The following is a 27,655-nucleotide window of genomic DNA, read 5'->3' as shown; positions in this document are numbered from 1 at the left end:
TAAGTACAGAGAACAAACTGATGGTTATCAGAGGGGAGGTGGGTGGAGGGATGGAGGAATAGGTAATGGGGATCAAAGAGGGCACTTCTGATGAGTACCGGATGTTGTATGATGAATCACTATATTGTACATATGAAACTAATACTACACTGTATGTTAATTAACTTGAGTTTAAAGAAAAACCTAAGAGATTTTAAACAAATAAATTTAAACAAATAAAATAAACAGCTATTTGTTGTGTCTCAAAGACCTATTTTTCAATTGAAATGTGTGTGTGTGTGTGTGTGTGCGTATGTGTGTGTAAACAGTATTAAACTGCATACATATTGGAATTAATCCTTAAAATATACCTATTTGAATAGTGAAAATCACAAGAAGTTTTCTTAATGGTGATTCTGAATTTTCTTTTTTTTCCTTCCTTTGATTGTTTTTATTCTTCTTCTTCTTTAAACATGGCAGAGAGGGATATGTAATAAATCATTTCCTGTAATCTTTATCTTCCAACTCTGTAATCTTATTTCTAAGTTGTAAAACATTTTTATCAGTTGATACTACTCAAAACAGTAGGCAATGTAAGAGGAAAATTCTGGTAAATTTTTGTAGGTAGTTTGCTCCTCTGTGTTAATGAGAACAACTTTTGGCAAGCATCAGGAGATAAATATTTTCCACTTTAGAAACATCTCATAATAGAATAAAAAATTAAAGACTCCAGCACCTTACTTAGTGCCATTTAGAGGAAAACGCTCTATAAGTTTTAAAAAGTACTCAAGTGACTCTACTTTTTTGCATTATGACCAAAAAAAAAAATAACCAAAATACTATCAGTTTTTGATATAGATGTAACATTTAGAAAAAAATAATTGACTCAAGAAGATGTGGACTAAATTTTCCTCTAAGTTACTATTATTGAAAACTATTAATAAATCATGGATTTCTCATTTTGACTTTATTAGAATATGATATTTCTACTTAAATTTGAAAAGAGATTGCCACAGTTAAAATGTGTTTTAAAATGATCAGAACTGATTTTTTATTTCCTTTTCTAGTCCAAAATTTCCTTCCATCTGATGCAATGACTTGAAAATAAATTAGTGTATCTGATTGATGTACTTTTGCTAAAAAGGTCACCCTCATTTTGGAATGCTTGAAATTCACAAAGAGATAGATGATAAAAACTGGAAGCTAAAGATTATTTTGAGAAACTTTAAGCCCTCTTTATGTTAGTTATACAAAATAAAATTTCAGGGAAGTATCTTGACTATCATTGCATAAAATAAAAGGAATCAACTCAGAGAACGAATTACCTGTTGTTTGCTGAGTATGTTATTTGACAAAGAAAGCTATTGCTTATTTCCAAGAAACATTTTAACTCTCCATGAATACTGAAAAAATCTAGTTTTTCAGTTCTTATAATGAAACACAAAGAAATGTTTTTTACCCAAAACATTATCAAGTTGTTAATTATTATTAGATAAACACATTGCTTCATATTTTAAAATATAGAAAAGTAAGGTTAATAGTATATTTTATTGCAGTAGGCAAATTAATTCATATGTACCACAGGCATTGCTATTTAGAATGGTTAAATTATACTATACGTTTTTCTTTACTTCAGTATATGCATTTTTTTTGCCTTTTATCATTAAATAAAGATTTTATGAAGCCTCAAGTGTTGAGGAATATAGTAATTACTCAAGGTGGTCCCTCCTCAAAAAAAAAAAAAATCTAGCACATATGAAAGTAGACTGTCCATTAGAATGTTGTCACAATGTACAAGTCACTCAATAATTCAGGTGCTTGGCATCTATGTGAAAGGAAAACATTTTAAAAATCTCATTATAAAATAATGTTATAATTTGATTATCCTGAAAGAAAATTCATACAGTTTATAATTTTTAACTCTCTCTTCTTTTGACTTCAGTGAAATTATACTTGTTCAATCATTTTTGGCACTGTGCTGTTCTGTCTTTGGGTCCTCCCGCTTCTCTTATTGTTCCTTTTTAGCAACAAAAAAGTATTCTTCAAGATACTGCCCATATGTCTCATCCCCTCTCTATATAGTCACTTTGTATTACCGATTCATAAAAATGGTGGAGGAGAGTAACAATAGGTCGCAAAGGTTTTTGACGATTAGAGGAGCAAATTCAAGTGAAATGTCTAGAACAGGGTTGACACAGTTACATAGTGAGTGTTCATGCCTTCAGATGGTAGCTACTCTTGGTGTGGTGCATTGTTTTGTTGCTGTTGTTACTTTATTAGTAGTATTGGACACTTATCAAGTGCTTAAGTCACTTAATCTCAAAAGTTATAATTGTTTTTGTTATGGATGGTTCTAACCACCTTCTCTATACTAAGGAGTTTATGTAAATTACTGTTATTATTACATCATATAAATTATATTGATTAATCTCCTTATAATTAAGGAAGTAAGTTTAGAACAAAGATATGAAGTAAATATGGTCTTTCTCACTGAGACCTAAGCAATATACCAAAGGTTACACTGGTAGTAGAATTTGAAATCATAATCTATTTATGTCTAGCTATACATTTTAATTGTGTAGGAAATTAAAACATTTTTTTAAAGATTTTATTTATTTGTTTGACAGAGTGAGAGACAGCGAGAGCAGGAACACAAACAGGGGGAGTGGGAGAGGGAGAAGCAGGCTTCCCATGGAGCACGGAGCCTGATGCGGGTCTCCATCCCAGGACCCTGGGACCATGACCTGAGCCCAAGGCAGACACTTAACGACTGAGCCACCGAGGCACCCTGGAAATTAGAACATTTTACCATAACACAACCACCAATTTAATGTCTCTGGTCAAAATCATTCTCTCATACCCTGGTCCTGAATTGTCAATTTCCTGTTGACATTTCTATAGCTTTCTTTCTTGGCTGCTCAAGCAAACACATTCAACACTGGGGCTATCTTCTTGTATAACATTTATTTTTCTCCTCTTGCATTCTCTATTTTATTAGTTTCATTATCATTGTACACATTTTAATTTTAGAAGCTTGAGGTAATAATTAATTTGTGCTGATTTTTTCTATGTGCCACGTGTTGTGTTAGGTACTTCATAAGTATTATCTCATTCTATCCTGCAACACCATCATGGTTTAAGTTTTCATATCATGCTCATTTACAGATATTTAACTGAGTCTTAGAAAGGTTAATTGACTTGTCCAGATTCATCAATTTGTAAGCAATGAGATTTTGAGTCAAACTTACACACCCTAATTCCAGAGCCAATAAATTAGTGATCAAAATATTTGACTCTATAGAATTCGTTTTTAAGAGAATGATGTAAGTACATCCGCATTATTGTGCGACCACCATTACCATCCATATTCAGAATTTTTTCATATTTCCCAACTGCAACTCTATGCCCATTAAACATTAATCCCCCATTTCCCTCTCCCCTCAACCCTGGCAACCACCATTCTACTTTTTATTCCTATTAATGCGACTACTCTAAGCACTGCACGTAAGCTGAATCATGTAGTATTTGTCCTTTTGTAACTAGCTTATTTCACTTACTATAACAACGTCTTCAAAGTTCTCCCATGCTGTAGCATGTATCAGATTATTTTTGCCTTTTTAAAGCTGAATGGTATTCCATTGTATGTATATACCACATTTTGATTATTCTCAGATGGATTAGGACACTTGAGCTGCTTCCACCTCTTGGCTATTCTAAATAATGCTGCAGATATCTTTTTGATCTGAGATTCTGTTTTCAGTTCTTTCAGATATGAATTGTTAGATCATATGGTAGTTCTATTAATAATTTTTTGAAGAACATCCATACTGTTTTCCATAGAGGGCTGCATTGTTTTGCATCCCTACCAATAGTGCACAAGAGATCTAAGTTCACCACATCCTAGCCACAACTTCTGTTGTATGTGTATGTGTGTTTTTATTGCAGCCATCCTAATGTGTATAAGGTAATATTGTGATTTTGATTTTCAGTTCCCTAAAGATTATTTTGTTGAGCATCTTTTCATTTCTTGTTAGCCATTTCTGTTTCCCTGAGGAAATGTCTACTGAAGTCCTTTAACCATTTTTTTTTAAATGAGGTTATTTTGTTGTTGTTAAGTTATAGGAGTTCTTTGTAAATTCTGGATATTAATGCCTTATCAGATATATTATTTGCAATTTTTTTCTCATTCTGTAGGTTTTCTTTTCACTCTATTGATTTTTTCTTTCAATGCACAAGCTTAATTTTGATACAGTCCATTTTATCTACTTTTACTTTTTGTGCTTTTGTTGTCGTATGCAAGAAATCATTGCCAAATCCAGTATCGTGAAGCTTTTCCCCATGTTTCTTCTGAGTTTTATAGTTTTAGGTCTTACATTTATGCCTTTGATCCATTTAGAGTTAATTTTTTATATGGCATAAAAGTCCAATTTTTTGTTTATACATTTATCTGTTAATGGGCACTTCAGTTGTTTCCTTTTCTTGGCTATTGTAAATAATGCTGCTATGAACATGAAGGAGTCCTTGCTTTCATTTCTTTTGAGAATATGCCCAGAAGTGGAATTGCTGGATCATACGGTAATTCTATATTTAATTTTTGGAGTAATTTCTATACAATTCTTCTACTTTGCTATCATATACTTCTATTTTTCTATCATTTATCTACCATCTACCACTATTTGTTTAGGCCCACATTATTTTAATTTTTTTATCAATCCTTTCTCTGAAGGTTATATCACATATTATTTTCTTGTTTACACAAAAAACATAATTCATTTCATTATTTACACACATAGAAAATTGCTATAGCCTGATTTTACTATATTTTATTTTATGTAGTTCTTTTGTTTCCCTTTCTTCTATCCAGTAACCCCAATGTACAGGTTATCTGTTCTCTTTGCCTTTCGATCCTTTCAATTACTCACTGTTCATTTGCTTTCTGACTTAACTAGTTATCATTTCTAGTCCAGTCCATCCATCATGGTCATCATTTCATTTATTTATTTTTATTATATTCAATTAGCTAGCATATAGTACATCATTAGTTTTTAATGTAGTGTTCAATGATTCATTAGTTGCATATAACACCCAGTACTCATCACCACGCCTAAATACCCTTTTGCCTACATTCTTGACACCCATTCCTTATTGCCCATCTTGTTCACTGATTGGCAAACTTTACCAAAGGCCATAGGAGTTTCTTCTTCCCTGTCTACAGCCAAATGGATCTACAGTCCTGCAGAACAAGGGTCTTTAACTTATGGCCCGTGGGCTAAATCTAGCCTACAACTTATTTTTGCAAATAGGGTTTTATTGGAACACAGCCATGCCCATTTATTTATGTATTTTCTATGGCTGCTTTCATGTTAAAACAAAAATTGAGTAGTGCTACAAAGACCTATGACCCACAAATCCTGAAATATTTACTATCAGACCTTTATAGAACATGTTTGCCGATCACTGCCTGTATGATATCACAAATTTCTCAAAATAATACCATCGCAAATTCAGCCACGACTTGAATACCAATTTTGCCCAGCAATTATTCTACATTTTTTTTGAGTTATCTCTATCTGCATAGTCCACAATAACTATTTCAAATGGTCTCCCTTTTTCTTCAGACATTCTTAGTAAATGAACTCGATTCATCATTCAAAGTGAAAATTATTGCCATTAATTTTATGCCTTTAAACCAACTGATCAACCTATATCCAGACTCATTGCTTCCAATTACTTCCTTTTATAATAGGAAATACTCCTCTAACCCAACCAAGATTTTTCAACCTATGTCAAGCTCATACTCCCTTCTGGTTTTTCATTTACTTTACTCATAAATCTGTTCCTTCTTAATTTCTTCAACTCTTCTTCCCATTAATAATCAAACATAGATATGATTGGGGCACTTGGGTGGCTCAGTCATTAAGCATCTGCCTTTGGCTTGGGTCATGATCCCAGGGTCCTGGGATCGAGCCCCGCATCGGGTTCCCTGCTTGGCGGGAAGCCTGCTTCTCCCTCTCTCACTCCCCCTGCTTGTGTTCCCTCTCTTGCTGTGTCTCTCTCTGTCAAATAAATAAATAAAAATCTTAAAAAAACATAGATATGATTATCTTTTATCTATATTTCTATCTATCTATCAGCTATCATCTATCTATCTATCTATCTATCTATCTATCTATCTATCTATCTATCATCTATCATCATCTATCATCTACCTATCTAGTACAGTATATAAAATATGTATGAGACCTCCTTTGAACCACCTCTCCCTTGACTACCAAACTCTCTTTATCCCTTTAATAGTCACTCTTGACTATTTCTACTGCCTCTAATCAACTCAGGTGCTAACGATAATATGGCCTTACCCCAACTCTTCCAAGGCATTTTTATGTCATCTGCGATTTGCTTCTTGCTATGTCCAACAGCCATTTTCCATCTTTTTCCTCCTGAGATTCAATATTTACCCTTCACTGTTGAATATTTTTTCAAGCACTCCTCACTTGAATTGACCCATTCCATTTTCCTCCAGCTACTTTTGATACTTCTCTGAGTCCTTGATAGACTATATGACTTATGGTGGTATGGCTATGGGAGAAATGGGCACAAACAAGAAAATACTTCACAGAAAAATTTTATAAAACTTAATGTTAAGAGTGTTCATCCAAGTGCTACCATTACTTATTGTATAACTTGAGAAAATCTCTTACTTCTATTGGCTTTGTTTCTCATCTATAAAGTGTAGTTTAATAATTAAACCTATTTTTTTAGGATTAAATGAGTTAATATGTGTAAGTACTTCAGTAGTGCTGTACACATAGTTATATCTATGTACTATAAGGGTTAGGAATGACCTCCAAAGCCTTCATTTAACCACCTCAGGGTCAATGAATCTTAAAATTTTCATATTTGGGGGGACACCTGGGTGGCTTAGTTGATTAAGCATCTGCCTTTGGCTCAGGTGTGATCTCAGGGTCCTGAGATCGAGCCCCTGCTTCTCCTTCTTCCTCTGCCCCTGCTTATGCTCTCTCTCTCTCTCTCTCTTACTCCCTCTCTCTCTCTCTCTCTCTCTCAAATAAATAAATGAAATCTTAAAAAAAAAGATTTCCATATTTGGATAATGTCAAAAAAACTTAAATGTCTTAAAAGTCCCTTCATATTGACTATACTTTCCTGTCCAGTCTCATCTGGTACTTAACCAACTAAACAATTAGCCTCATTATTTTCTATTAAGAAACTGAATTTAATTCTTTGAAACCCTCTAGCCATCTGCTCCAATCAACAAATCTTATTAAATATCTATTAATTTTTATTTAAAAGGTGATAAAAATCAACCTATAAATTTAAGAATTGTCTCATAAATAGGAAAAGTATGTTTGTTGTTTTTAAATTTGAAGAAAAATGATAATTGTACAGAAAGTATTTGGTCATATTAGGAACTGTTCAATATATATTTTGGTACATGATATTTTTAATGAACAGCAAAGAGTAATTAGAGTTTGAAAATAAAGTGTAATTGAAACAATTTAGTAGTGAAAAAATAAGATATGTAAAAAAACTAATAACATATCTGTGATGGGTGAAAACTCTCCTCCACTTTTAAAGATATCCACATCCCAGGGGCGCCTGGGCGGCTCAGTTGGTTGAGTATCTGACTCTTGATTTCAGCTCAGTTCATGATCTCAGGGTCATGGGATTGAGCCCTGTGTCGGGCTCTGTGCTCAGCAGGGAGTCTGCTTGGGATTCTCTCTCTTTCCTTCTCCTTCTGGCCTTCCCCCAACTCTCTAAAATAAATAAATAAATCTTTAAAAAAGAAAAGATATCCATATCCCAATTCTCAGAATGCATTAATATGTTATATGGGAAAATGAACATTCCTGATATAGTTATGGTTAGGGACCTAAAGATGGAGTCTCCTACATTATCTTGATGGAGTTAGCTAATCACAAGAGCGCTTAAAAGCAGAGAGCTTAGTTTGGTGAAGCCAAGAAGAAGCCACAGAAAGGAACATCAGAGAGATCTGAAGGATAATAAAGATTGGACATACTATTGATGGTTCTAAGATGTAGGGGACCCCATGCACATACCATAGAGGGGGCGTTTGGAGCTAAAGGTGACATCAAGGAAACTTCAGTCCTACAATTTCAAGGACTAAATTTGGCCAACTTCTGCATGAGCTTTGAAATGGATCTATCATAGAGCCTCTAGAAAGAAATGCTACTGACACCCTGATTTTAAGCCTTGAGAAACTCAAAGCAGAGGACCTGGCTGAATTACAGTATACCCAGATGTTTAACCTAGAGAAACTGTGAAATAATAAAATTTGAGTTGTTTTAACCTGCTGTTAGTAATAATTTGTTAGGACAGCAATTGGAAATTAACCAACATCTTATTATTATAATTGTTATATAACTTATTAATCAGTATCTTTGCATATAGAAAAGTATCCATTCATACAAAGTTACTTGTATGATAAAAATGACCTTCACCATCATAAATATTTTTGAATATTTTCAAATTTTGAAACTGAAATTTGGCTATTATGAAGTCAGTAACAGAATATTCAATCATCAGTGTTTTACAGACTCACAGATATTAAAAGACTGTGCAGATTGTATATTATCTCTCTTCAAGAAGTTACAACCTATTAAATTCCAATGTTTTATTTATATGGGTCCTTTTAAATGGATTTGAAGCATAACTCTGAAGCTTATTATGCTAGAAGATTGATTTTACCCAGTTAATCAATCACGAAGTCAGTGATAAACACTGAGCACTACCATGCACAGAAATAGAATAAAGTTTTAAGGCATTTTCAGAATGCCTTATGCAGAAATCATGTAGTATTCTTTTCAACACAGCAGCAAATTAATTCACTTCCTAATTTGTAAACCATCAAGTATAAAACATACCAGGTACTCGGATACCAGGAAGGCCTTGAGATCAATATACATGTCTTCTGCCTTAATTCTCTCTGTAGATTCTTACCATAATAATAGAAGAAAAATAACTTTGCTCAGATAGTGAATTGTTAAATTTCAAAAATTATTTTCAAGCTATTGCTACAAAATATATTCAACACTTCTATCTTCAAGTGTGAATCTCATGAAGCATTGTTCTACTGAATAATGCCATGAACATCATTAGTGATGGATCAGAATGATTTTTTTTAATCTTCCCATCCACATATGAATGGAGTTATTCTTCAATAACAGCATTTGTATTCTTTGTGTCCTATGTTCTAGCAGCAGCAATACATGAATGAAAGACACTCTCTGACACATAGCGCTCGTGAGGCTTTAATTTTTTACTTACAATACAGCAGAGCATCTTAGATATTGATCTGATAATAAAGATAATTAATACCATGAGATTTGGAAGGATGGAACATACAGGCTTAGCAAAACTGCTCGTCTAGTAAAGTTTATTATCTCTTTTTACCTAACTCAACGAATGGTTATCAGAGTAGAGCAAAGTGAGAGTTCCACATCATTTCCCCTGAGTGCATTGCCTATCTTATCATTTGTCAGAGTCCCCCGGTTTGGAAAATTGTAAATGGGCTCACTATGTTAGATTCAGAAAAATATTATCAATACACACACACACACACACACACACACACACGAGTACCATTAAACTGGTTTTAGAAATACTTAGACTACAGTGGCTATAATCAATGTCCTAGAGCTACCTGTTGTGGAGGGCAGTTAGCTTTCTTCATTTCATGACCACAGACGACTCGTTCAATCACGTAACAGAAGTAACACAGATATGATGTGGCTGCATCTTTAAGCTCATGTGAAGGGAGAATCCAGGGAATCGATTATTTTCCTAATAAAGAAAATACTAAAGGTTAACCAAGATGGCCTTCTTTCAATGTAAAGAATAGCACACCACCTAAATAATTTCAAAAGTATGCACAGACATGAAACTTTTTGATGACTGCATCATTGTATTCTGCTGTCATAGACTGAGTACCATCATAAAGTAACATTCAGTCCTTGAATACTGTGCAAACCAGGAGAAAGACATCTTTAAAGGATGCCATATCTTGCAGTTTATTTGCTGTGGAGAGCGAAGAACATTAGTACTAGAGGCACAACAGGAATCTCTTTTTACCCTGTCTTTCATACATTTCAATCACAGCTCATCAGGTGTTCAAGAAACTTGATGGAATGCCTGCCACATAGAGACATTTTTTTCTCCAAAGGCTTTTTTTTTTATTATTAGTATACATACCATACTAGCTAGGTAAGATACTTATAAATATTTATGTATAACATAGCAATAAATGATATATTCAACTACAGTTTCACAAGAATGTGTCAGTCATACTGAAAATTCTGATTGCAGTATGTTTAAAACTGAATGCTGTGCTGGATAAGAGATTTTAAATCTGAGACCTAGAATGTCTACAAAAAGGAGAGGATTTTGCTTTTCCATTAGGAACACAGAGTGATAAAACAGAAGGATCTCTTGATATTGCAGAAATGATTCTTTCTCATATTTCTCTGAGGAGGTTTTCCTTTAAAGAAAATCCCAGACCCCAGGAAAGCTTAAATCTGAGAACGACTGTCAGGCTCCATTCATTTCTCCACAAAATAATTGTGCATTGAGTGACTACATAAACCCAAATGGTATCCCTACTGTTTGCCAATTATGCTGAATACCAGCTGTGAAAAGACTAAAAGAGATAATATAGTTCATATAGGAAATGTGTAGTTTGTTCATCAATCTTGTCCTCCCAGAAACACCCCGCCCCCCTGCACGAAATGAATGAGTAACAAAAATCTAAACACTAAGACATTTACAAAAGTTTTTCTGTTTTTAACTGGGACTGCAAAAATGCTGCTTTATTTATTTTTCATTTCCATAATGTGACAAGTGTAGTGCTTTTCATCACCTAATACCAATCCCTGCAGCTGCTTAATGAAACATATCCACTGCCATTTATCATTATTTTCTAACAGTTCTCAGTATTTCCAAATTTCTATCCAATGAAACTAAAATTAATATATTCATATAGACTATGATAACCTTATCAACTACTTAAAAATATGACCAAAATATAGTTCACTGTAGTCACCGATTCTGTTATTTTATCAGGGATTGTTTGGGCTCTTCTGAAAATTAAATGAAATATTTGTTTATATTAAAGATATTTATACTACCTGGAGAACAACCAATGATGACAGTCGTGCTTATGCAATTTATTCTTACGTTTTTAAAAATTATTTTCTGTGGCATTTTCTGAATTAAAATATGACTGAAGCTTAAGAGAAGTGAACTTCTTAAATTTCTAATTACTATTTGAGTCACTTAGAAGTGCTAATTTACCAAAGTTTTATCCCAACACGTATCTAAATTAAAGGTTAACATTACTTAAGAGGTAAAGAAATCAGGGCAATTTTGTCTCAATTGAGGAAAAAAAGATGGTCTTTGTATATTCCTTCCCATCTGCCAGCTTGAAGATTTTCTTTTTTAAAAGAAATGTAGTTTCCATGAAGGCTTAAAATGTCTTTTGACATAAGCACTGAAAGGTGAAAATTGGCCAGGCCACGTGGGGACAGCTCCTGACAGTGGTGTTCTAGTTCCTCCGTTGTAAAGGAAGAAACAGGTGGCATTTGGAAATGTTCCTCTTAGTCTCATTTGAAGAGGTGCTTCTCTCTGGCTGAGGCTGGTTTTGTGTGTTATTTACTATATGTATCCCATTAAATGAGATTAATAATTAGAGGCAAGATTTATGACATAAGCTTTTCCTCCTGAACTATTTGCTTAAAAATAACAGGTAAATTTTTTTTCAGATCCTCAGAGATTACATCTATAAGTTAAGCTTAGGAACAAACAAGATGAAGATAGGAAAGGGATTTTTATCTCAGGGCTAAAAATAAAATGTATAATTAGTGCTCTAAGATGAGACATCACTATTCAATAATCAGTTAGCCAAGTCTAATCTTAGCCTGTTTATGGCATTCTGTACTACATCTGTGTGATATGGTAATCTCTAAATTTGAACAGATGTCCTGAATGTTATGTCAATATTTGAATTGCTATTATGGCTATGAATCAATATTACTTTGTAAACATCCTTATTTTAAGAGGCTTGAATCATGGCACAGTGGTTAAATACACAGCCTCTGGAGTTTAATTGCCTGGTTTTATAACCCAGCTCCAGTATTCATTGACTATATCTCTTTTGGAGACTTGCTCGACACCCTGTTGCCACGGTTTGCCCACCCATGAAAGAGAAGTAATATTCATCTCATAATATAGTTGCAGGGATTAAATGTGTTAATATTCAGTTTGAGATCCTGTAACATGATGAACATTCAATTATAATTGTTTGTTGTTATTCATGTATACATTAGGTCTTCCTTCCACATTTCCTTTTTGGAGTCAGGCAAAGTACATTGCACTAAAATATCGATTATGTGAACAGATGAAAAGTAGAGTATAGGGATAGAAAGTAAAGCCATTTGAGTCAAGCATCTCTTTGATTCTAGTATCAAAATAGCTCAGGTGAAAAATTTCTATTTTATTCCATGGTTTAACCTTTGCAAACATCAGAACATCATAAAATAATATCTTCGAACTGAATTAATATCACTAGTCTCTATCCAAAATATTTGTAAATAGACCATCAATTATTTTTTAATTTCTCATAGCTCACCATTCACTATGGTGATGTATTCTGTTTACATTAAAAGGAGAATCTAAATCTAACTTTGTGGGGGAAGCAGTCTGTTATACGTCATAAACCGCGGTGAGCTCTTTACATATAATTTAATCATTTCAAAAATGCATGAGTTAGGTTTTGATATTACTGTATAAACTAAAGAACACTAAGATTTAGAAAGAGCCAATGACTAACTCACATGTCCACAGCTAGCATATACTGGAGTTCGGTTCATAACCCAGGCACCTTGTCTTTTAGTAATTGAGAACACTCATTTAAAAATATATGATCGCAATATCCAACTGAACCTAGGGTTCACCGTTTGAGCTTTCATTTGAGTTTTACTGTAATGATTTCATAGACCATCATAATTTCCCTCAGGTGTCTGGTCTGTCTAAATCCCACCCTACTCCCAGCTGTGCGATTTCCACTTTTCTTTCCCTTTCACACTGTTTAGAATTTCAAATTTCTTCAGTGTGTTTTCTTTATTAACTCAGATTATTACAACAAAACACTTTTGCATTTGGCATGCCAGGCTACACTAAAGATTAGGCTTGGGCTCTTCTCTAATGTACTTAAACTTCATGTTTTTTATATTTCCAAATGGGCCTCTTAACTGGATTATATTGTTGTGAGTAAAATCGGCATTCCTCAAACTTGAGTGTTCATCTGAATCACTTGAAGAACTTGTTAAAACACAGACTGTTGGGCCATACACCCAGAGTTCTGATTTGGTATGTATTAATTGGTGCTGAGAATTTGCATTTGGGCTACAGTGTAAGTGACCACTGGTATAGACTAATATAGAATATTTTGAAAATGCTTTCAATCGCTTTGTTCCCATGAATGCTGAGTACTTTTTTAATTATTATGAACATTATTTTTAACCTTTGACAAAATTCTAACTATCTACATTAGTTAGGGATTGATAAAATTTTGATTCTATGACTATTGTTTTTTTCCTTCTCCATTTTTGGGGGTGTTTCTATATTTTACAGACTAAAGGAAGCATTAGTGGAACAGGAAGCTATAGTAGAGTTTGTTAGTTACAAATGTCTATCATCAATCACTATCATTTGGCAGGCTCCAAAGTAGCACAGACTCTTAGCCAAACTACCTAAAAGTCAAATTCCAGGTCTACCATTTCTGAAATCTGTCACCCTGATTAAATTTCTTAACCTTTGTGTGCCACAGTTTCTTAATCTAAAAAAGGGAAATAATAGTAGCATCCATCCTATTTGGTAGTTTTAATATCATATAGATTAATATATGAAAGGAATTTAGAAATATTTACAGTGAGGGATATAGGAGTTTTAACTTTAATGGTGTTATCAAGCTTTACATAATGTCAAATATTTTGCTTGGAGAGTTTATTAACTGATAAGGTATGATAGACATAACCATCAAGGATCGAATGGAATTCAAATATCAGCTTAACATGTTTTGCATTACTTCTATATTTTTAATTCAACCATAATATTCCTGGAAATGGTATGATTGAAATATTTCCAATACAAAAGCCTTCAAAAATACCATATTAATAAAGCAAGAAATAGGCTTTACTACTTATGAGAAAATGAATTTCTTATTCTTGAGAGTATTGCATTCATTAAAAAACCTATTTCAAATTCTTTAATAGACACAGTACTTATAAAACAGCATATAGAATCCACCTTTTGTTTTAAACCCATTTTTTTCTAATAGTGTTCTATGTACTTTATAATTAAAATATAATCATCAGAATGGATCGATTGTTTTGCCAAATATTTATTTCTAATTTTGTAGAAGACTTATAATTTTTATGCAAGAATAACTAATAGTGCTAGCATGGTAAAGAGTAGCGTTTTACCTGATTAAAACCAAATTAACATAAACAAACTATTCTAGGAAAGTTAAATGCTATGCTGAATATCATTAGGCAATTCCCAGAATGTTATAGTGCCCCATTTATAATAATTTTATTATGTGTATGGACATTTAAACAATTTGTGTGAAACATAATGCTTACTATGCATCTTCAATATGCTTTTTTGTACCATGACCCTGCTGAATAGACAATATGAAATCTTTGCTAAAAGAAATAGAGTAGCCAATAAGCAGATAGCTCTCAGAAATTTCAAAGTATCTGAACTACACTAGAAGTAAAGTCTGTGAGTTGATGAATGGCAGGGTTACATCACATTTTTCTGTTTGGACTTAATATAGAAAGGGATGGTAAGGCATTTACAAGTTTTAAGCAGAAAAGACACCTGCAAAATGTTAATTTGTAGATTAACAGTAATTAGATAGAAGTTGGCTAGATGGAAAGTATGGAGGTTTGCAAGTTAGGCAGTAAATAAATTAATCCTAGAATCAGGGGCGCCTGGGTGGCTCAGTCGGTTAAGCATCTACCTTCAGTTCAAGTCATGATCCCGGTATGCTGGGATTGAGCCCCGCATTTGGCTGCCTGCTCGGCAGGGAGTCTGCTTCTCCTTCTTTCTCTGCCCCTCCTCCTTTCTCTGCCCCTCCTCCTTGATGGTGTTATCTCTCTCTCAAATAAATAAATCTTTATTATTTTTATGTTTTTAAAGATTTTATTTATTTGACAGAGAGAGCACAAGCAGAGGGAGAGAGAGGGAGAAGCAGGCTCCCCACCGAGCAAGGAGCCCAATGTGGGACTCGATTCCAGGACTCTGGGATCATGACCTGGGCTGAAGGCAGCCGTTTAACCAACTGAGCCACACAGGAATCCCCAGTAAATAAGTCTTTAAAAAGAAAGGAAATTAATGCTAGAATCAGATGAATGATAGAGTACTAAGTTAACTTACCTACTAGTATCGATGGAGAAATATAATAGAAATTAAGAAGTCAGGGTAGAAGAAAGCTAATGAGATTAAACATTTATCTCCTCACCTCCTTAAGACTCCAGTAAAATGAGAGTAAAATAATAATCCCATAAAAAAGTTGGGCCGTTAATGAAAGGAATCTTAAATAAATTTCTCAAAGACACAGAAAAGAATACAAGATATTTCTACAATAAACATATATGATAAAATACTGAGGACAAGCACTAAAATAAAAAGAAAAAGAGTATATAAATTCCAAATCAGTAAGAGGAAAATGGTAAAATAAAAACAAAACAAACAAAATTTATTCAAAAAGAAAACATACAAAAGCAAAACAGTAGTGAGCACAATAAGAGTTGCAGAAACAAATTTAAAGACACTGATCATCATAATTGTCTTAGTCCATTCAGACTGCTATAACAAAATACCACAGACTGAGTGGTTTATAAACAACAGTTTTTTGTTTTTTTTTTCTCACAGTTCTGGAGGCTGGAAAGTTCAAGATCATGGCACCAATAGATTCAGTGTATGGTGAGGGCTTCCTGGTTCACAGTTTTTTCACTATGTCCTCATAGGACAGAAAAGTTTAGGGAGCTCTGTGAGGTCTCTTTTATAACAGCACTAATTCCATTCATGAAGGTTCCACTCTCATGACCTAAGCATTTCCCAAAGGTCCTATCTCCTAATACCACTACATTAAGCAGTAGGATTTCAACATAGGAATTTAGAGGGGATGCAAACATTCAGACCATAACAATAATAAATATAAGTGGTCTAAACTTACCAATTAAAACAAAGAGAATGTCAGATTTTTAAAATCCATTGATATGAGATTAGGATGAATATAATACTGCCTTAAAGGTAATTGGGTAATTTAGGACAGAGTTAGTAACTAAGGCTGTCAGATAAAATATAATGCAGTATTTGGGAATATGTATGCCAAAAAAATTGTTCATTATTTATCTGAAATTCTAAATTAACTGGCTGTTCTACATTTTTATGTCCTAAATCTGGCAACTCTAGTAATAGCTGAAATGTTCATTTACTGCACTCTTTTTTTTTAAAGATTTTATTTATTTATTTAGAGAGAGAGAGAGCATGTGCTTGAGCTGGGTGAGGGGAAGAGGAAGAGGGAGAGAGAGAACTGCAAACTGTGTGCTAAGCATAGAGCCAAATGTAGGGCTCAATCTCACAACCTTGGGATCATGACCTGAGCCAAAACCAAGGGTTGGATGCTCAGCCTACTGAGCCATCCAGGCACCCCTCATTTAGTGCACACTTTTGGTCATTTCTATTCTTCCTCTTTTCAAAGTATATGTCAAGATATTCAACAAATATTTAGTAAGCAAACAGGTGTTAGCACTGAGGAAGGCAGTGAAAATACAAATATACATTTGTATACAAAATACAAATTCTGTATTTGTGTGTGTGTGTGTGTGTGTGTGTGTGTGTGTGTGTGTGTGTGTAGAAAGATAGATATAGTTGTAGCTATAGTTTCTTCAATAAGGTGGTCTAAGTTTACCTGATAAACTAATAAAATATAGGCAATGTATACAGTGGAAGAATAGGGGGGAAAAGTGTAACAACATATTGGCATTTAATTTATGACAATGTATTGAAATGTTATTTTGTATAACACCTAGTTCAAGAACTTGTGAATGATACAAAATGAATCATAAATGACCCTTACCATCGGCATATCATAGTCCAAAAGAGGGGGAAACATGTCATGTTTCAAAAAATGAAAGGTAAGGGCACCTGGGTGGCTCAGTCATTTAAGCATCTGACTTTGACTCAAGTCATGATTTCTGGGTCCTGGGATCGAGCCCCATGGTGGGCTCCATGCTCAGCAGGGAGCCTGCTTGTCCCTGTGCGCCTCCCTCTGCTCGTGCTCTCACTCTCTCTTTCTCAAATAAATAAAATCTTTAAAAAATTAAAATATAAAAGAGGTAAAATGAGAGGGAGAGTCAGCAAGAGAGAGAGAGAATTAGAATAAATGTGATTCATACAAAAGACAATAGAAGTTTAAAGGGAGAAACGAACTTAGGCCCCAGGTAGGGCCTCTATGTTTCTGAGCCCTAGGGACTGGAAACATTGCGTAGGTTGCCCCTAAGCTGGATGAGACTTAGAATGCAATTCATTGACAAAAGCATATTTTTTTTTCAGCTTTACAAATTTAACTCAGATTTACCATTATTGCAATACACAGAAATCATAAAAATCCCTGAATGCTCAAGACACTTTTCTGTTGCATAAGCTACTAGGCCCATGTGCGTGAAGAAGCAACTAGGAGATCATGGCCTCGATTTAGCACCTGAACGAATGTCAAGTCTGCTTTTCCTCTTGTAGGGATATGGTTATAATCTACTTTATTTAAACTCTGAAGCAGTGGTTCACCACACTGGATGTATGTATGAATCACCTGAAGCACTTTTTTTTTTTTTTTGAAAGATTTTATTTATTTATTTGAGAGAGAGAGAGAATGAGAGATAGAGAGCATGAGAGGCAAGTGGTTCAGAGGGAGAAGCAGACTCCCTGCTCAGCAGGGAGCCCGATGTGGGACTCGATCCCGGGACTCCAGGATCATGACCTGAGCCGAAGGCAGTCGCTTAACCAACTGAGCCACCCAGGCGCCCCCACCTGAAGCACTTTTTAAAAATATTGATGCCCCGGCCCCACCACAGATCAGTTAAATCAGACTCTGAGAAAGAGACCCAGGTATCACTTGTTTTAATGCTCCTCAGGTGGCTATCATATGAAACACACACTAAAAACTGCTGTTTCTGAGAGTCCTCTTCTCTCATTTAGTACACCTTAAAAGCCACTCCCAACTGTGCCAAAAATATTCTCTGGGGTCTGAATTACCTCTTTGTCTAGCTTTCCTGACCATCCCCACTAGGCAAATGGCAGATCTCTCTTATGTTCACAAGTTGATGTAATACCAAATTTACCCCGACTACATTTAACAAAATGCTTTCGCCTAAAACAACCCCTTGAGACCAAGGGGTTACTTCAATAAAAGCAAAAGGTCTAGTCCACTCTTTTATGATAATAGAGAAAAATCAATGACTTTCCTGGGATATATGGGATATAGTAGCCCTCCTTCGTTCTGACACTGTCCCTTAAATTTAAATAAAATATTAGTTTCTCACACCATTTTGAAATGCATTTATATGACAAGTTAAAGGAGCTTTTAAAATTAAGATTAAAAAATGCTGCTTTTGAATTGGCATTGAATATATCTGTATCTGTGGGTTTTTTTTTCTGTTTCCCCAAAACTCTACATTTACATTTCAAGAAAAGAGCCAAAAAACATATTGATATCTACCTATGCTATGCCATTATTCTATACACCAGGGGTTAGCAAACTATGGCCCACTGCCTGCTTTTGTACATAACGTTTTATTGGAACACACCCATGACAACTTGTTCCCATACTGTCTATATCTGCTTCTGCCCTACCATAACAAAGCTGAGTGGTGGTAACAGAAATGGCATGCGCCAGAAAGCCTAAAATATTTACTCTCTGGCCCTTTACAGAAGAACTTTGTCCAAACCTGCTATAGATTTTTTTAAAAGATCTATTACTTAAGATAACCTGAGATAACTAATTCCCTCAGACTGGTCTTTGACAATCCCTCATAATAAACAAAAGAAGGAAAATGGGTTATTTGTGAAACAAGTCCATTCCTCAGTGTGAAATGATACTTCACTTTCTTTTTTTCTCTCCATCACCCAACCTCTTTCCCCTTGTCCTGTTTGTTTTATTGTGTTGTGCTTTTTGCTTTTTCCCCCCTTCTATGATGCAATTTCCTATCTTTCTGGGACTATTTAAAAAGCTATACTTCCTTGGACTTTTAAAATGACTGCCATCTTTCCAGAAATCAAGTGCCGAATTTTCTTTGCTTCCCTTGAGATCTTCTACCAAGTCTGGAAAAGATCATTTAAGGATGATTTAAAGAGTCATTAAAATAAAATTAGACTTCAGATCATGACTTGCATAGCTTCCTATTTAGTCTTTAAACCTGTCAGAATTCCAAAAAGATGGGTCTGTCCAAGGGACCTGGTCCTGAATCAAGTATGTGGTACCAGCCAAAATGCTGGCATATTTTAACATGTTAAATATTTAACTAACTCATTATTTAGGAGGGACCTAGGCAGATGGTACAATCAGTTCAAGGAAGCCAGAGCCACATACTTATATGGAGTAAACAATTGTAGAGATGTATTTACAGGTATACATGATTCTGGCTTTTTCCACAAAAGAGGGGAGAGAAATCAACTGAATCTCTTCCAGTCAGAATTCATTTGCAAGTCCATAGACAAGAATTACTTGTCGTTGGTATCAGTTATCTACAATTTACAGAGCAATAAAATATTTCAAAGGCAGTGAAAGGCTGAAGTTAGATAACCCTGAAAGTTGTGTTATAAATAATGAATAATTTTCCATTGGAGACACCTAATAATTTCTTTGCTCATTCCAAACTTATTTACTGAACTGTAGTACTAGAAATCAGTATGTGGCCTGAACAACATTGAAATCATACAAAAGGAAAATCTTTAGACATAAACTATATAAGCCACTGTTATTATTTTAATTATGGAGCCAAGAAGAAACCAAATTAATTGAAGAAAAGAAAATATTACTAAAACATTATATATTTTTGCATTAGTACCTACATGGAGATATATAAATATAGGTGTATGAATATTAATGCATGTTATCTTCAAAGAAAGGTGTTTTTGTTTTCACTGCTTATAACAGGTAACTAAATCAAGAAATTAAACAAATAAGAATTTTAGAGTTTATGTAAAGGCAAACATCATGGTTTTTCTTTTTCCTTAGCTACTAAAAAGCCAGGCATTGTTTTAAAATGTATTTATTAGGGGCACCTGGGTGGCTCAGTTGGTTAAGCAACTGCCTTCGGCTCAGGTCATGATCCTGGAGTCCCAGGATCGAGTCCCGCATCGGGCTCCCTGCTCAGCAGGGAGTTTGCTTCTCCCTCTGACCCTCCCCTGTCTCATGCTCTCTCTATCTCATTCTCTCTCTCAAATAAATAAATAAAATCTTTAAAAAAATAAATAAATAAAATGTATTTATTAAATAATTCTGCAACTCATTTGTAAAATGATTGTCTTTAAAAATAAGGAGTTTGTAATTCATTTGCATCTGAAAACATACATGAGGACAACCACTTAAGTAATCCCCTTTTACTATTTATTCATAATGTGAAAACTAGGAATTTTACATCTCTATTGACTTTAGAAATTTCACAGATTTAAAATTTTTTTTCTTATGTAACTTATTCATAGCTCATATGCTTTTAGTTGTAGCAAAATTAACATGAGAAGATTCAACTTAATGAAAAAGCAACTTTTTACTGTATAAAGTTATCTTGAACTTACCTTTGATGAAGTAGCCCATAGGCTTTTTCTAAACAGTAGTCAATACACTATCAAAGGAATATATCTCTACAAGCATTGTTATTGCTCATATTAATATAACTGCAGATTTTGTTTTTTGCATATACACACACACATGCTTGCATATGGTGAAAATAAAACTGTCAGCTGAATTTCACAGTAAACTTTGCAGTTCAGAGAAAGGCAACATCTCTTTTCCTTATATTCTTCCATGTAATTTGCAACAGTTAGTCAGTTTCTCCCTTTTCAAGAAAGAGACTATAGTGCATAAAGTTGTATGATAAAATTGTCTTCATTTCTTCTCCACCAAACTATTGAGTGCTTTAGCAGTCTCTTTTTAACAAGTCTGTGTCTTAATAGTCCTTGAAAATACATGTGATCATGGTTTGACCATTGTCACCTTCACTTCACACTTTACAAGTGCCCTTCTTTATTTTTTGTTTGTTTCAAGTTTTTACCTAAATTCTAGTTAGTTAACATATAGTATAAAACTGGTTTCAAGAGAATTTAGTGATTCATCACTTACATATAACACCTGTGCTCATCATAAGTGCCCTCCTTTATCAGCCATACTTCAACCGCCATGCATTTGTCAGTGACTCATTAGTCCAATTTATCAAACTGTTTTTTTTCCTTCTGAAATATAGAGATTCTGAACTATAACTATGTTTCCTTCTCTCTCATTGAGACCTCTACCAGGATATCCCAAAATTACCTCAAACTCATCTGATTTAAAAATTAATTTATCATTTCCTCTATATTTATTTGCTCATTGTCTCATAGGTCCAATTTCTACGGATGGCATACACAGTCTACACTTAATGTAGAAACCTTCCAGTCCTCCGATTTACAATGCTTATATAGTTTTCCCTCTGTCTTTTCTATTACCTCACTATTTTTGGTCAAGGTCATGATGAGCTATTGTTAAAACATGAGGTATATCCATGGGGCACCTGGGTGGTGCCGTCGATTAAACATCCAACTCTTGGTTTCAGCTCAGGTCATGATCTCAAGGTCATGAAGCGTTGGGCTCCACACTCAGTGCGTAGTCTGCTTAAGACTTTCTCTCCCTCTGCCCCTCCCCCATCCTATCTCTCTCTCTCTCTCTCAAATAAATAAATAAATCTTAAAAAAAACATGATATATATCCATAAGAAAGTGCATGACTAAATAGATATTTGTTTCTTATCTTGTGTGACTAAGTATATGTGAATTAAAAGAAAATGTCAAATACTGTCATATTTCTATGATAATATATAACATTGACAAATTGAACAGTTAAAATTTATAATCTTCCAGATAACCAAACTGTCCAAAGGACCCAGGGCTCATGGATAAACTTCAGGAAGAAATTAACTCAACTTCAAACTTCTGTAGATAAATTTAGCATTAAACTTAATGCTTAAGAAAAAGTACTATAGTCCTATAAGAGTACATTTCTGGATTTGTTCCAGACCAAAGTACTATGCTTAATGTCTGTTTGATCTACATTTCCCATGTGGAAGTATTACAGTTTTTCTCTGTGGTTTATCAAGCTTGCCTGGTAATTGTATTACAATTTGATTTACATTTTTTGAAGTTGTGAGCATACAAAATCATGATGTTTAGATAAGCTTGGTAAGTCGTTCATGTCATTATTAGTGGTGCTCCTAATGATTGTTGTGGAAAATAAAAATCCTACCAACCAAAAGACTTCTCTGTCCCAATATAGAAGACAAAAAAATGATTTATTATTGTGTATGCATATCAGATTTCATGCATGCAGGCAGCCCTCAGAAGATTAAGTTCTTGACAGAATTTCACACACATTTGTACAATAACAGAAGAAAAACAATTAAAGCTTCTCTATCTTCTTGGGGCTCCTGGGTGGCGCAGGGTTAAGCATCTGCCTTTCGCTCGGGTCATGATCCCAGGGTCCTGGGATTAAGTCCCACATTGGGCTCCCTGCTCAGTGGAAAGCCTTCTTCTCCCTCTCCCTGTGCTGTTCCCCCTGCTTGTGCTCTCTTTCTCTCCGTCAAATAAAAAAGAAAAGAAAAGAAAAGAAAAAGCTTCTCTATCTTCTCAATAGACAAATATATACAAACTTGTGAGTTCTGTATACCTCACAGGAAACTTTTGAGTTAATTTCTGAGTGATGGGTTTACAATCCTAGGGTTAGAAATCCTCAACCTTTCATGTAATGTCAAATGTCAAGCCTATTATTGGGCTTATTATGCTTTCAATGATATGGTATAGTAATTGTTCTTACTTCATAGGGTCATTATAAGATTAAAGGAGTTATCTTTAAATTCTTAGAACAGTACCAGCACACAACTGCTGTGTAAATATTGGATTAGAAATCATTATATGACTATGGCTTCACATATATGAATGGCATATCTTTTATAACATCAATACAAACAATAAAATTTTCATTGACAACCACATATTTGAGTGATGTGATAAAATGGTGGGGAAAGATTATTTAGGTTTCAAAAGTACTAAGAGACCTATTCTCAGTGAAGTTACATGAGTCTTAGTTTTGATTACATTTGGTGCAGGGATAGATTTACTTTTTTTGTAGTCTGGTTAATTTTAAATGATTTGGTCAAATTCTTTAATTCTTGGTAAAATAGGTGATGGGTATTCAGGAGGGCACTTGGGATGAGCATCGGGCGTTGCATGGAAATATTGAATCACCATATTGTACACCTGAAATTAATATTACACTGTATGTTAACTAACTGGAATTTAAATAGAAACTTAAAAATAAGGTTCTCTGCCTCTAGGAGAAAATCATGGACCTTAAAATGTACTAAGTTGTTTGGGCACCTCGGTGGTTCAGTCAGTTGGGCAACCAACTCTAGATTTAGGATCAGGTCTTGATCTCAGGATTGTGAGTTCGAACATGGATATAGGTAGAGCGTATAATGCTAAGAGAAATAAGTCAGAGAAAGACAAATACCATGTGATTTCATTTATATGTGGAATTTAAGAAACAAAACGAGTGAGCAAAGGAAAAAGAGAGAGAAACTGAGAAACAGACTCTTAACTGTAGAGAACAAACTGATGGTTACCAGAGGGGAAGTGGGTGGGGGATGGAGGAATAAGTGATGGAGATTAAGGAGTGCACTTTTCCTGATGGGCACTGGATGGAAGTATTGAATCACTGTATTGTACACTTGAAATTAATATTGTATGTTACCTATAATGTAATTAAAATAAAATAAAACAAAATAGAAAAAAAATTCAATTCTAAAGGGAAAGAGGTATACTATTAAAAAGGAGATTCTAGGGGTGCCTGGGTGGCTCAGTGGGGAGTGTGCTTGGGATTCTCTCTACCTCTGCCCCTCTCCCATTCTCTCTCTCTAAAATAAATAAATAAACCTTAAAAAAGGAGATTCTAGATTTAAAAAAATAAGTTTACTCCATTTATTTGCTAAAATTTTTCTTTAAGATCACCGATTACCTACAGTTTAAGGAATTCAGTGCACATGTTTTATTGTTTGTCTTACTTTCATTCTGAAACATTTGACATTTCATCATACCCTCTTTCTTGAAAAGTTCTTCTCCCTTTAGCTTCCTCTTCAGTACTTTCTTATTCTACTGCAACTTCTCGGATAGTCCTTTCTCTTTTTCTTTATGAGTTATTTTTTCTCTATTTGCCTAGAGTTTATTGTTATGTTTATCTTTCATTTTTACAAATAATCCTCAACAAATTTCCTGAATCCCATATATAAGTTGATTTAAAATTCAGTTCTGAAGATGAAAGAAGTAGAGAATAAAAGACAAAAGGGATATTGTTTGTATATAAAAATCATTCTGCTCCTTTCTAGCTCTGTAACTTTGAACAAGTTATTTAATTTCTCAATGCCTTAATTCCTCATCTATAAAATGGTGATAATTGCATTGTTTTTCTTTTGGGAATGTTGTGAGGGTTAACTGATTTAATATGTATAAAGTTGTTGACACAAAGGAAACCTGCATTACATGTGATTTATTGTTAATAGCAGATGTTCCTATTTATTACTAAAAATCCGTGACAGAAATATTATTAAATCTATAAATTCCATAAGGTTTTACATAATTGTATAACTACTTCTTGTACATTTCCATAGACTGTAAATGCCTTAACTGCAAAGCCTTTATTTTTATTTTCTTTGGATTGCCGGCAACCACTTGAACTTTCAAGGAAATTTACAAGTTGGGAAATGAAAGTATTAATAGAGATCATTATGATGATCACATTACTCAATTAGATTAAAATTAGAGTGTAACAACTCAAACTTTATCATCTTCCCTCAAATTTTAAGTATTAGTAAACAGGTTCTCAGCATTTAAACCTCAGTTCCCATTGCCTCTCACAAGCATTCTGATCTCCACTTTGCTTGTGGTCCCAGGTCAGCATTGCCAAACTCCACCCTACCCACTACTAGTCAGATGAAAGGAGATACAGACCCAAAGTCAAATACAGAAATCCCCACGTGGGGCTATTGGAATAGTCTATGATGCTTTTTCCCATTCTTTTATCGCACATTCCTCTCGCTTCCTGATGCATACACATGTGCACATGCACATACACCCACAATCACAGGCACACACACACACACGCTTGAAGGCTTCCTTTTGTGCCACTTTCATGGACACCCAAATTGCTACCTATTCCTCTAGATTTGATTACTTCTCTCTTTTGTCAGTGATTTCTTTGCGATTCCGAAAACGTTCTCAGTATTATTTTTTTTACTGAGAATGGAATAATGCAAAGTTGACTTAATCTGCATCACAAAGTTTACGTTTTATTGTAAAAAAGAAGTTCTTGACAGAATTGCTAAACCCTAAAATTGCTGAACAACAGTAGTTATTTCACGGTCTTTGAAATATAAGACAGTTTCTCATCTCTCTAGAAGAGATTGTTTTCCATCTTGTCTTGAAAGAGCATGAGACTTCAAATACTGTTTTTCAACTCCATGCTTCTCAGACATATTTAATAATCTTTAGAATTCTTTTTAAATTGTAGATTCTGTTAAAATCTAATTGTCAAAATTGACAACATTTATAAAGTTAGTATTTTCTCTAAAAATATGTTCTAAAAATTCTTGGCTAATATAATACTTTTTCCTTTACAGATTACATTAGGGACTGTATTTTCTATACTGTATTTTATATCACATTTGCTATCAGTGGTATATACTACTTTTCAATGTACCATTTAAAGACATTATCATAGGGGCCAGTATAAGAAAAATCCTTTGTAAGATAATTATGTGAAGATTTTAGAGCAATTGCAGTTATTTTTGAAGACATTAAGCTAAGCAATTATTTTTACTAACTCTGATGTTGCTAGTATTGTCCTGGTTATTTTATGGGAAATACTGAAAATCTGTGATGCATTGTTAGTTCAATGAGCTTATACTTCAGCTCGGAGATAAAATTGCAAAGTTAAAACTTCAAGATACAAAATGCAAATATACATCATGTTATACACTGAGTGCTCTAAAAGGAGAGATAAATGAATATCAGAAAAATAAAGACTTTTGTAAGAATACAAATATGAACTTAGTATTATTAAGAATAGAATTTTTTAAAATGCAAACACACACACACATATACAAACGTCTTCAAAACAAATTCAAATGTAAAAAGCATACTTCCAGTTAAAAATATGTTATCCTATTTTGAAACCAGGTACATGGATTCAAATGTAAAATCCAACATAATCTCACCCTTTGCCCTGGGCAAGTCATTTCATCTCCCTGTGCTTCAAAACCTGTGAACTCTCTAATAGGAATGTATAGCGAGGATTAAAACTAAGATAATGTATTTAAACAATTGGAGCTGTCATGTTTTTCTATGCTCTTCATAGAATCAATTACTTTGGCATAGAGAAAACGCACATTAAATATCTTGTTATTAGATTTGATACAAAGGAAAATTTTCTATCCTACCATGAAAATAGCCCATTATTTTAACCTTGTATGAATTGTAAAGTATGCAAGTAGGAACATAAAAATTATGTACCAAATATGTTATCTATAAGAGGTATCAGCTTCTTACCATTAATACAATAGATGATTCCTTTTCAATAATATTGCTCTGAAAATAACTTAGTTCTTTTGTTACAGGAAATAACTGCAAGGCCACTGAATACAGCAAGATGAAAAGTATGCTTTTAGGCTTACAAAATCAAAAATATATTACACAAGAAAATGAAAACCCTAACGGTGGTGACATATCTTGGAAGAAGTTGTTGGTGGATCAAATGTTTAAATATTTTGATGCCGACAGTAATGGACTTGTAGATATTAATGAACTAACTCAGGTATGATTCATGATTAAATTAACAAGTTTATTTAAATATAGCATGTACAATATCTTTACATCTGTGTGAATTTATTCCTTATTAATAAAATATATATTTAATCTGTATTATTTGAGAGTGTGGACAAAACATATTTTTAAGGGTAAAATTTGATTACTGTTAAATAACAAAGATTCAACTGAGTAAATTTTAAAGATTTAATTGACTTTATTAAACAATACTTGAATTGGGCAGCATCCCATCTGGCAAATAGAGGGGTGCTTGGACAGTGTTACAAAATGGAAAGTTTTTGTAGAGGGAGAGTGGGGCAAGAAAATTAATAGCAGAAGAGAAAGATAGTTCCAGGCAAGGCCACTTTCCCTTAGGTGGAAAGGCATGGGCTATTATCATGTAGATTACCTCATCTTCTTTTGGGGGATCTAAAGGGCCCAAGTGGCAGACTTATTGGTGCTGACTGAAAAA

At 34.0% G+C, this 27,655-nt stretch overlaps 1 protein-coding gene across 2 annotated transcripts in view; it reads left to right on the top strand.

Annotated features, from left to right (window-relative positions):
- Nucleotides 1–27,655, top strand: part of FSTL5 (follistatin like 5) — a 741,602-nt gene that overhangs the window by 334,949 nt on the left and 378,998 nt on the right. For both annotated transcript variants that reach the window (XM_027597352.2, XM_027597351.2), the window contains exon 5: nt 26,997–27,193. In XM_027597352.2, the coding sequence (XP_027453153.2) occupies nt 26,997–27,193 (197 nt within the window). The remainder of the gene's footprint in view (nt 1–26,996; nt 27,194–27,655) is intronic.

Source organism: Zalophus californianus, chromosome 2, assembly GCF_009762305.2.
Source record: "Zalophus californianus isolate mZalCal1 chromosome 2, mZalCal1.pri.v2, whole genome shotgun sequence".
Taxonomy (NCBI): Eukaryota; Metazoa; Chordata; class Mammalia; order Carnivora; family Otariidae; genus Zalophus; species Zalophus californianus.
Note: the sequence above shows the minus strand (reverse complement) of the source record. Positions and strands in the feature narration are given on the sequence as shown.